Source organism: Dermatophagoides farinae, chromosome 4 (assembly GCF_024713945.1).
Source record: "Dermatophagoides farinae isolate YC_2012a chromosome 4, ASM2471394v1, whole genome shotgun sequence".
Taxonomy (NCBI): domain Eukaryota; kingdom Metazoa; phylum Arthropoda; class Arachnida; order Sarcoptiformes; family Pyroglyphidae; genus Dermatophagoides; species Dermatophagoides farinae.
In genome coordinates this window covers 6226079-6239101 of record NC_134680.1, presented here as the reverse complement: position 1 = coordinate 6239101, position 13023 = coordinate 6226079, and the positions used below count along the sequence as shown (strand labels likewise).

Below are 13023 nucleotides of genomic sequence, written 5' to 3'. Positions count from 1 at the left end.
AAACACAAATGGATGAGCGTCTGCGCAGAAACAAATGGAAATTAAACAGTATTTAGAACGCGCCAAACCTGAATTGAAACGTAACGAGAATATTTTTCACCGATTGGTATAGTTTGCTGTGTTTTTATTTGGCACAATTTCTGGTGTCCATTGTTATGATCCAATACGATGAGTAAGTACCAACACCGCTATAGGCATTCGCACACACACATTTACACACATACACACAGAATTCGTTTTAGTGGGCGATGACGATTGCTGATAGAAAACACACACATACACGAAATTTTTTTTCGATAAAAAGGTCCTGAAAAAAAAGTGATTCCTGAAAGAATAGAAAAAATCATCATCATCATCATCATCGTCATTTCGTTCCAGATACAGGCATACAGCAGACACAAACACAGAATTGAATTTCACTTTTTTTTTTTTTTTTTTTGTTTTGCCTTGCATTATTTTTTTCTGTAACAAGTGAATTGATTGAAGAAAAAAAACCGCGAATCATTGTATAAAGTGGTGGTGGTGGTGTAATCAACGATTCCAAAAAAAGAAATGTCCATTTCCGCAATAATACAGAATATGAACGATGCTGACACAAATTGATTTGTAAATTTCAACGTCTCTTGATTGAATATATTTTATTAATGATAAACAAACAAACGAAAAAAAAAACATTTACCGTTTTATCACCAGAAAAAACAAAATTCACAAAGTTTGTCATCATCAATCTTGATCGATTCTTCAATTCAATTTATTTTTAGTGTATTCTTTTTTTTTGCCACCAATTCCAATTTCCAATATATACATTTGATTTTGCTAGAATTACATGAATTTCATGTAATCATAACATCATATATAACATCATACATTCATCAATGTTTGTTTGTTTATGTGTGTGAATGTATAATCGACTTCCGTTCGTTTGATCATCACCACTTGCAGAAAAAAAAAATAACTTTCACACATATCTTACACAATATTTGAGGCGAAATAATAGAATCAAAAAAAAAAAAAAACAACATTTCCACATCATTCATTCTACTATAGTTGAAAAACATTCATTCATTCAATCAATCAATTGATTGATCGATCGATTGACTATTGTGAAACCTGGCTTGACGAATATTTTTCATTTCATTGGATTCAATATATAAATGAAATGAAAAAAAAAATATTCGCAAAAACAAACATCTCGTGTCTTGGTTTCCGTGTGTGTGTGTGTGTATGTGTGTTGTGTTCACCAGTTTTTCTTTTGTTCTGTTTGTCACTAATCACGAGAACTGATTATTGAAATATCAAATTACAATAATAAAAAAAAATCAATCAATTATTGTTATATGATCATACAACAGCCTGTTTTGGTTACATGGAAACCTTTCAAATGTTTTTTGTTTGTTTGTTGAGAAAATAATTTACGTAATAATAAACACAGAATGTAGAACATTATCATATTTCTTGTTTCTGGAATCAGAAGAAGAAGAGAAAAAAATCATTTTTTTTTTTGTGTCATTCACTTGATCAATAAACGAAATTAAAAAAAAAAAAAAAAAAAATTTTGTTGCTATACTAAGCCAAACAAAAATTTTTTTTCCTCTCTCCGTATATTCATACGAATCAAATTTCATCATCATCATCATCATCATCATCGTGATGGATTAAATTTCAAAGAAAAAGAAAAAAAAGTTCATTCAGTGCTGATTTTTTTTTATCCACGTTTTCTTCTTCTTCTTTTGCTGCTGCTGCTGCTGCTGATTGTGTTTTATAAACACCTATTTACACATCAATTTGTGTGTGTATATATAAATTGTACCGTGATTACCATATTTGTACCCATTGACAAATAAATATATACACGCCATTTTTTTGGTTTTTCATTATATATGTACTTTTGTCATTTGAAATAAATACATTTTTGATTTTTGATTTTTTTTTTTTTTTTTTGGTGATTTCACCATTCGATTACACATTATTATGATTATCAATCATCAATATAATCAATCGATATTATCGATCGATATATATTATTTTATGATTTATAACGTGATTTTAGCCATGCATTGAACAATGATGACGACATTTGCTTTGATTCGTCATCATCATCATTCTATATTGTTATTGTTATTGATACATTGATTGTCGTCAATAACCTAGTAGAAAATTATTTTGAAAATAAATGACAACGAATAATAAAACAAGCGAATTTGAATAAATAAATAGCGAAAAAACTATTATAACCATTTGATTATTTGATTGTAGTAGATTCATCAAATTTTTCGTTTTTGAATTTAGTGTTTTACCAAATGAATCAAGAAAAAAAAATTCTCTCCAATGCTTCAATATCAAATTGATTATCGACGATTGTGTTTATCATCATCATCATAATCATCATAATCATCGTGAAGAAAATCACACCATCATCATCTTTATCAAATTTTGAATTTTATTTTCCCAAAAAAAAAAAAAAAAAAAATTCCTACAATACACAACAAAAGCCATCGTCAATCAAACAAAATCATCAACAATGTATCCACAACGAATTCTAATGCAAATGTTTATCATAATAACATTTGTGTTGACATTTATTTGGACAGGTAATGAATTTTAATGATTTTTTTTTCTATTTATTTATCTAAAAAAAAATTGAGAAATGAGAAATTTCCCGTTGAAAAAAAAACTTTTCAGAAATCATAATCTTTACATTTGATTTCTGAAAAGTTTTTCTTATATTAAAAATTTTTCAATTTTTGCCATTTTCAAATTGAATTTCCTGTTCCTGAAACAAGAGAAAAAAGAATTGAATTTTTTTTTTGCAATTCCGCACGAATTGCAAAACATTCTCTGTATGAAAGTAAGAAAACAACTTCCGCTTTGTCAAGTTTGAAAATTAATTCTCTTTCAAGAGAATATTCTTTTGATTTTATGAGAATAAAAAAAAACAAGAAAAATCAATGAAAATCGATACTAATCCAAATTTATGACATTATCCTTTTTCTCAATAACCTCAATTTGTTTGTCGTCATCATTCTTCGTCGTAGTGATAGTAGTTAATGTTATTTAGTACATCAAATCATCATTTTTATCCAATATGTTTGTAACCAGATACCAACTGGATAATTAGTTTGTGTTTGTGTGTGTGTGTTGTGACCGAATTTTTATTTTTTACGTTTTCACTTTCTCTTGTTTTTTTTTAAATTTATCTACATGAATAAATTCCTTATTCACGTTAAATGAAATTTGAATCAAATTAATTCTGATTAAACAAAGAATTTAGAAAAAAAAGAGTACGACAAAAATAACAACAACAACGACAACAACAACAACAGAAAATTGTGTATCGTAAACATTTTCAACATCAGTATCAGATCTGTATGTTTTCATCAACATACATGTCCCATGGCATGCAAGAATTTCGTTTTGTTTTTTTTTGCATTTGAAAATTCATTAGAATTTTGTGTGTTTTCTAGCAAAAAAAAAAAGAACAATTGTAGTTGAAAATTTGACGAAAAACAAGTGAACATTTGTTTTGGTTTGTTGGGTTTTTTGCAACAGTTATTTTTGTAATAATTTTTTTCTTCGGGACGGGTATTTCAAAAAAAAATTCATATTTCAGCAAAACGAAAAAAAAAATTTAGGTTCGACACACATGCACACACACACACACACCGGTTATTTATAGAAAACAAATTCATTTACACCTTGAGTAAATTTTGGTCATTCATTTATCATCATTATACGATAATTTGCTCGGTGTTTGTAAATGGCCACAAACGAATTTTTTTTTTTTTGGCAATATCATCGATTATTATTGAATCGTTGTCATTATCGTTTGTTGTTTTTGTGGTTAACAACAACAACAACAACAACAAATTGTGGTTTCATTTACACTGTAACAACAACAACAACCACAACAATAATTTACGAATCATTATCTAATCGATCAATCATTTTGTGTCATTACCATTTACTTATTGTGTGTGTGTGTGTGTGTGTATGAGTGCGAGATTTGAAATCATGTAATTTGTGATTTTCATTTGCGTGAAAAAAAATCCAATTCATTTGATTAACAACAACAACAAACGCATTGGAGAAAAATAAATAAACAATCAATTTATATGCATGAAAAACGAAAATTTTTCCACACAAATCAATCATTCAGATCATCATCAATGAATGGTTAATAATTACTATCGGAAGTAATGTTCATTCGTACTCGAAAAATGTCATGGTTGTTGTTGTCGATTTATCCAATTTCATTGTTCATTACCACCACCACCACCACTACTCCCACTTTTTCCGATATTTATAGCCATTCAACTAGTAATGATTATTGGAATGATCATTCATTCATCCAATTCATTTCAATTACACGACCTTAGTGAAAATTGATTTTTTTTTCTCTCCATTTACATTTATCGGAAATGATTTTTTTTTTTATATATATTCGGATGACAAAAAAAGTTGTTGTCATTTATTTTTTCATGTTTATCACCACAACAAAATATTTTTTCAGTGCTGCTGCCGCACTGAAAATCCAAAAAAAATTCCGGTTTCACCAGAATTCAGTTGTTGTTGTTGTTGTTCAGTAGCACAGAATTAGAATTTATTGACAATTATTATCTTTTATTTATAATTGCGAAACAAAACAACAACAACAACAACAAAAAATTTCCGCCCGATTATTATATATAATAATCATATTTGTCAAACACATAGACACACACACAAACTGATGAGATGATGATGATGATGGTGATCGGATCATAATCGGATCTAATACGGGTAAATAAATAAATAATAACCACACACATATATAAATTTAGGTCAAATTAAATGTCCATATCAAAAAAAAGACAAAACAAAAAAAAACCTCCAGAGTCCATCAACATGAAATGGCGATAAATAATAATCCATTTTAAATTAAGCCCATTGGGCATGTCGTCATTCGTTTGTTCATTATAATGTGGCTTTCGATAGTGACTGACCACGGTCATTCATAAATTCTGTAATGCACATCATTCATCATTGTATTAATTTTTATTTTTTTCATTTTTTTTTTCATTATTTCAAATAAATATAGATCCAATAATAGGTCATAGAGATGATGATAATGATCATCATCATCATATACAAATAATGACAAGAAGTCGTATTAATTATAATAAACAAAATCAAAATATGAATATTAATCAACATAATAACAATAATAATAATGATAAGAAACAAATTCATCATCTAATCTATAATGATAATAATAACGATAATGATGATGATGATGGTAATGATGATCAAGGAAAAACACGTGCTGCCATTGATGAATTGAATGAAGTATTACGTAATATATTTCCTGTAGTACCATATCAACAAAATCATCATAATCATCATAATGGCCATAATAATTATAATAATAATGAAAATAATGATTATTATTATCATCCACATCAACAACAACAACAGCGAAAACAAAAACATTTTGTTTGGTCACGTGGTGGTGGTTTATTTTTCCAACCACCACCACCACCACCACCACCACCACCATCATCATCATCATTGTCATCATTGTCATCAAATTTGGATTCAATGAATAAACATCATCGTCATTATCAATCATCATCAACGCCATGGTTTTCAAATACAGATCCAATCAATAATGATGAAGATATTTCTTCTTCTATCGATTCAAATTCCGTTGATAATAATAATAATTTTGATTCAGAAAATAATCCAGATAATAATGATATGGCATCATCGATTAAAAAATCAAATCAAATTGTATTCATGGATACAACAAATACAATTGATACAAACAATCAACAATTATCACCATTACCATCATCATCTGCATCATCCATAAATATCGTTACAAAACCAACAACAACAAGTATTTCAATGGAAAATATGGATCATTCAAATATAATGGATCAACAACAACCGCAACCGCAACAGCAACAATCAGTGAATACAATTCCATTATCATCATCATCATCATCAATATCAGCATCAACGAGGGCATCCCCATCACCATCATCATCAGTATTGAATATAGAATCGATGGACAATAAAAATGATAATGATGATAATAATAATAACCAAAACAATGATGAATCAACAATATTAAAAGATCCAAATCGTTTGATTGAATTATTACGTAGACATTTGCAACAATTTCCACGTGAAAGGCTATTATTACAGAAACAGCAACAACAACGTGAACAGAATCGACAAAAATTATATTCAATTCATCAACATAAACCATCAATATTATCATCATCATCATCATCGATTTTACGATCATCACCACCATCATCATCATCATCATCAAGTTCAACAACATTAGGCAAAAGAGGACCAGAATGTATGCGTCGTTGTATATTGCAAGGATTATTACATCCGGTTCAATGTCATTCATTGTGTTGAAGATAATCAAAATCAAAAAATAAAAAAAAAATTCAAAACAAGAATATTGGAATATGGAATTCTGAAAATGATGATTCTGACAACAAATTTTTTTTTTTCGTTTTGTTGCTGCTGCTACTTCCTTTTTTTTTAAACAAAAAAATTCTATTATTCATTTGAATGTGAAACCTTAAAAAAAACCAGGAAAAGTCATAATTACACTCAAAAAATATATCACCAACACAAACACAAGAGACGTGTGTACCACTCCCACACATTCGAACATATACCAATAATAAAAAAAAACCATATGTTTTCACATTGATTCATTGATTGTTTGTTTGTTTGTCTATCTGTCTGTTTATTTTTTTTTGATTTTAATTTCACTTTTGTTGTTGTTTATCGATCGACTTTGATTATCATCATCATCATCATCATCATCACCATCATCATCAACGTCATCAATTCTCAACCAACCACTACATTTCTTGTAATTCCAAACATTCATCATCATCATCATCGTCATCATCAATTAACCATCCACCGACTACCATCACCACCACCCCAACCACAACTCATCTATTTAAGAACTTTTTCTCCAACAAATTCTTTTGTTTTTTTTTGTTGAAAATAAACAAAACAAAAATCAATGAAAACGGAAATAGAAAATTTGATGAATTTACCACACACACACGCATACTATTAAAAAAAATTGGACTCACATATATGACTACTACTGCTACTACTGAAATTTCAATTTTTTTGTTTTCATTTCAATTTTCAATTTCCTGAAAAAAAAATTTTTTTTCAATGAATTATTCATTCAATTAATATCCAATCACACACACACAGAACATTCCAATTCCTGAATTTAAATTGAAAAATTATCAAAAAAAAAAAAAAAACAGAAAAAAATATAGATTATTTGTTTAATCCACCTATTGCTATAATTCCGGTTTGTGTTTATCGAATGAAAAAACAAAATTCACTAGATTCTTGATATTTGACATTTCCTATCTATTTATATAAATATAAGATTTTTGTTGGTTTCTAAAAAAAAAAATTCTTGTCTTGTGCTTAAATGTCATCATCATCATCATCATCATCCAACATCAACACAGAGCAAATCTTATCCACCGAAAACTAACTAAATAATAAAAACCAAAAATTTTTTCCATTCATTCGAATCATCGATAAATCAGTATTGTTTTAATTGTTGAATTATTCAATTCATTTATGTCGTATACTTAAATAACATTCACACACACACACACACACACACAACATTACAACGACAATGACAACAACAAAAAAAAATTTTTTTTCTTGCAGTTTTTCTGTTAGCTTTTTCCCCCTTACTATTTGTTTGTTTGTTTGTTTTTCTTTCCCATTGTTGATTGTAATTTCAATTTCAATTTCAATATAATTAATAATTTATTAAAATAAAGAAAAAAAATTGACCATCAATAAAGTTTCCGGCTTTCGTTTCTGTTTTTTTTTCTCTTGATTGAACCACAACAACAACAACAACAAAAAGGTCATCAATTTGGAATTATCATGGAATTTCGAATGTTTTTTTTTTTTTTTGGTTGAATTCAAAACAAACGCCATCTATGAACGAGTAGTCATAATTTCGGATGAAAACACAACAAAAACAATTTTTGTCAATAAAAAAAACCAAATATTTTATTGATGAGGTGTTTTTTTGTTTTGTTGATGGTTGTTTCACATCATCATCATCATTTTTTTTTCTTCTGAAAATGTTGGAACTAGAAGATGATCGCCGTAAATTGGCCAATGCAACGAATAGTTTGGCTCGTCTAAAATCATTATTAACATCATCGACAGATAATTGTATGAAAATGGTCGAAACATTAACACAATTTGATGATCGTCTGTTGAAACTAGAAGAAACAGTACAACCAGTTTATAAGCAAACTGGTAATCTACAACGACAACAAGAGAATATAAATTCATCATTAAAACGGCTTGATTATGTTATAAAATTCTATACGGTTGCTGGCGAAGTTGAACCAAATATCATCAATGGTCCAGGATCATCATCAATGTATGGTGAATATATTTCGGATCTTAATCGTCTTACAGATGCTGTACGTTATTTTGAACGTAATAATCGTGAAAGTCCTGAACTGATGAATTGTGGTAGTCTATTGGAAAAAGGTGGACAAATTATTCAGAAAGAATTTCGTCAAAATATGTCACGTCATAGTGAAGAGATAAAAAAAGTTGACATCATTCTCGATATGATCAAATCGAATGGTCCAATTATTCAAAAACAACAACAACAATCATCGAATGATGATCAATTATTGGAAAAAAATCAATCATCATCATTAACAACACCACCGCAACAAGAACCGGATTTATATAAAGTGTTTAAATTATCTGATCGTCGTAATGGTGGTGGTGGTGGTGGTAATCCAGAAAAAATTTTACAAGATTTAAAATTATTAGCTGAATGGCTTTGTTATAATCGTAATCAAGATTTTCTACTACTATATTCACGTTTACGATCCGATGTTTTATCTAAATCATTGAAAAATCTTCGATCATATCTGAAATCATCAACACTTGGTTCAATGATTAAAACACTTGGTGCACATCTATCACCATTGTTGGGTGGACGTAAAAATCTTCATCTAATGAAACGTATCGATATTTCTACATCCACAACATCATCATCATCATCGATGGATAAAGATAATTTATTGGACATTAATATAACTGAACCAGAAATATTTGCCTATGTATTAACAGTAACTGGTTTATTGAAATTGATGCAATTAGAATTATCATTAATCGAACGAATAATACCGGTGGAACATCAGAAAACAATATTTTCACGTGTTATTCTTTCATCATTGGAATCAGTTTACAATGAAGGTGAACAATTATCAACACGTGTAAAAAGATCGGTACAAAAACAGGATTTCAGTTCGGCACTATTTCTATTGCCCGTACTACGTTATCATGCATATATGCGTCATTCATTCGATTTGCTGTTGGATGGTTGTGATCCACAAGTATCGAATCGATTACATTCACTTGTTGTTACATTACAGACAACCATATCGAAAACATTGGAAGAATTTATTGAATATATTAAATGTGATCAACATCATCATCGTGTACCAAAAGATGGTACTGTACATGAATTAACAAGCAATGTAATGCTATTTCTGGTACATCTACAATCATATTTGGATATATTATCACGTGTAGTAACGGTGACTGATATACAATCATTAGAATTATCTGGTGATAAAAATCGTATCGCATTTGCACAATATATTTGGCGTGTACTATCGGCAATGGGTCTTTCATTACGTAAACGTTCTGAATCATATCATAATGATCAAGCATTACAATCATTATTTTTATTGAATAATACATTCTATATATTGAAAACATTGACAACCAGTTCATTGCTATCGATTGTATCATTATATCGTTCGAACATACGTGATGATTATCAAATACAGATTCGTGAATTTAAAATGGAATATTATAAATGTTGGAATAAAGTTGTTCACTATATTGATGAAATAAATAATCCGACAATTTTATCACCACAACGTACGGGCACAATGTCATCATCATCATCATATTCAACATTGTCAAATTCACATTCATCATCATATAGTTTATCTGGTATATCGTCATCAACCATTAGTGGTCATCACCATCATCATCATCATGCACAACCAATGATGATGATTCGATTGAAGGATAAAGATAGACAAATTATTAAAGATAAATTTGCTGGCTTCAATAAAGAATTTGAACAAGTTATACAATCACATCGTTCGTATGCTATACCTGATCGTGATCTACGTGAAGAGATTAAAAAAGAATTAATTCAATGGTTAAATCGTATCTATTTTCAATTCTATGAACGTTATGTTGCTGTAGAATTTACGAAAAATGTTCATAAATATATTAAATATACACCGGATCATGTATCACAATCGATTAGCTTGTTATTTGATGAATTGGCTTGAATTGAATTGATGATTAGAAAAATTGTAAATTTTTTAATTATGAATTTTTGTTTTTTTTTATTCAATCAAATAAATAAACTTTTTCAATTATCACAGAATTACAAAAAAAAAACTATAGAATCATTTAGAATTCCATAAATTCACCAAATTCGAAAATTGCAGTTTTCAATCAAAGAGTCAAAATTGAGAAAAAGATTTTTATTTATGAAAGTGTGGCCATCTGTTGACAGAAAAAAAAATTCAGTAACATCTTTTTTTTGTCGATTTCGGCAATAAAAAAAAAAGTTTTTATTTTTAAAAACTAAAAATCCAACATATTCTATTCGATCTCATTAGTTAATAATTCATTTTTCACTAATGAACGAAAATATTTTCGCTCCACTTTACCAATGGATGTACGTGGAATATGCTGCACAAATTGTACACCAGCACGTAAACGTTTTTGGAAACCCAGATTTTCCTGTACTGAATCGATTATTTCTTTTTCACTTAACGATTGTCCTTGACGAATTTGAATGTATGCACGTGTATGATAGCCATCAACTTTATGTGGTACACCGACAACACAAACACTATCAACAGCAGGATTCTTTAGAATAAATTCTTCAATTTCAGTTGGAAATACGCTCCATTCACGAAATTTGAATAATTCTTTGATACGATCAACAATATACAGGTAACCTTCATCATCATAATAACCAACATCACCGGTATGATACCAGCCATCTGAATCTATGGTTTCTTTTGTTGCTCTTTCATTTCTAAGATAACCAACAAATTGTTGTGGACCACGTATCAGAATTTCGCCTTGTTTTTCAGCAGGCAATGATTTTCCGGTTTCCAGATCAATAATTTTCATTTCAACACCCGGTGATGGTCTACCCACTGTACCCAATTTGAGTTTACCACCAAACATAAATTCCATATTCTGAATTCCACCTAAAAATTCTGTTGAACCATAACCATCAATGAAGAGAACTTTATATTTTTTCTGTATATTTTCAATACAATTCAATGGGATTTTCGAACCACCACATGGAATCATTTTCACTGAACTTAGATCAAATTGTTCACGATAATCATTTTGTGCCATTTGAGTAACATGTTTTGGAGATAATGACAAGAAGGCTACTCGATATTCCGATACAAGTTGTAATAATCTTTCCAATTGATTATTAACAACTAAAACATTTGTACGGCAATTTATTATTTCTGAAAGCAAAACAAATGTACCGGACACATGACTTAATGGATACCAAAACAGTCCATATTTTTGATTAAATCTATCAAACATTTTGTTTTGATTTGTATCATTATTTGCTGAATTTTGCATTCTTTTACCAATTGAAGCCAGCATTGAATAATTTGAATGAATAGCGCCTTTAGATGTACCCGTTGTACCAGATGTATAAATGATAACAAAATGATCATCTTTATCTACGGGAAAATGGGGTATCTTGGCCATATCACCACCGTTGTTTATCATTTGTTTGACATGATCAATTTTGCATTCGCTGTCTTTTAAAATTGTCTCTATATTTTTGATGATTGCACTGTTGTTGTCATTTTCATTTTCATTCATCAAAATAATCAATCGTAAATGTTCAAGTATGTCTTGACGATATTGTTCATTACGTAATGCGCCTTCTAATATTGGCAATTGTTTTTTACAATCAATAATCAATATTGAACCACGAGAATCTTTTATCTGTTGTGTTAATTCAAATTTTCCATTAGCCGCCTTGACCGGTGTAAATGTACAACCAGTAAATATTGTTCCAATCAATGTTATTGCATAATCGAGAGAATTTTCACTGTGAAATACAACTGTTTCTTCTTTTTTCAAATTATATTCATTAATCAATGATGATGCAAAATGTTTGGATTGATTATACCAATCTTTATAGGACAATTTTTTCATATTCATTTCGGCATCAATCTATTGTGAATAACGTGAAATTTTTTTTTTAGAATTTAATCAAAATTCAACAATCGATATATATATTTACCAAACCAATCGTTTCAGTGTTAGCCATTTCTTTCATAGAATCGTCTAGAAATTGGGCCATAGTTTGAAATTCTGGCATTGTTTTTGGTGCAACATTACGAACAATGTGTTGATCATTATCGATCTCGATCTGTGCCAATAGTTTGAGTGGATCATATTGCGTTGGTGGTTGAGTAGTATTAGTTGGAGTAGTTGATGATGGCATTTTCAAAACAAAAAAAAATAATAAATTTCAATGAACGATGCACAAAAAAAAAGAAAACAAAAACCAAGTCGGATATTGGATTGGATGAAATTGGATTTTCTTATTTTATAAGAAATCCTTCGATGAAATTCTCCACACATATCAGATGAGTTGACGATAATGAAAATCAATCAATGGATTTCTACACCATAAATAAAATCAATTTATCTTATCATCATCATCATTATGTATTGCTTAGATTTACATTATTAAACAAATGATGACAATCGAATGATACTGGTATTTTCATCATTTTGATCAATTCAATTGAATGATATGCCGAAATTATCAATCCAATTTAATTGACATTGACAAATGTACTGAACTTGAAGTTTGTACCGAACACACACATGTGT

The 13023-nt window shown here is 29.1% G+C and overlaps 3 protein-coding genes across 3 annotated transcripts; 2 read left to right on the top strand and 1 right to left on the bottom strand.

The window, feature by feature from the left end:
* Window positions 1–341: 341 nt before the first annotated feature.
* On the top strand, window positions 342–7854 carry LOC142597457 (uncharacterized). Its single transcript, XM_075730155.1, has 2 exons — window positions 342–2591; window positions 5078–7854. The coding sequence occupies exons 1-2, from the start codon at window positions 2522–2524 to the stop codon at window positions 6412–6414; spliced, it is 1407 nt and encodes a 468-aa protein (XP_075586270.1). The 5' UTR covers window positions 342–2521; the 3' UTR covers window positions 6415–7854.
* Window positions 7855–8022: 168 nt separating this feature from the next.
* On the top strand, window positions 8023–10459 carry Exo70 (exocyst complex component 7). Its single transcript, XM_047053409.2, has one exon. It carries the CDS (start codon window positions 8031–8033, stop codon window positions 10413–10415), a length of 2385 nt encoding a protein of 794 aa, XP_046909365.2. The 5' UTR covers window positions 8023–8030; the 3' UTR covers window positions 10416–10459.
* On the bottom strand, window positions 10445–12994 carry LOC124490847 (uncharacterized). The gene is made up of 2 exons (XM_047053411.2): window positions 12425–12994; window positions 10445–12354 (listed from the first exon to the last, which is right to left on the bottom strand). Exons 1-2 carry the CDS (start codon window positions 12626–12628, stop codon window positions 10735–10737), a joined length of 1824 nt encoding a protein of 607 aa, XP_046909367.2. The 5' UTR covers window positions 12629–12994; the 3' UTR covers window positions 10445–10734.
* Between the last annotated feature and the right edge of the window lie 29 nt (window positions 12995–13023).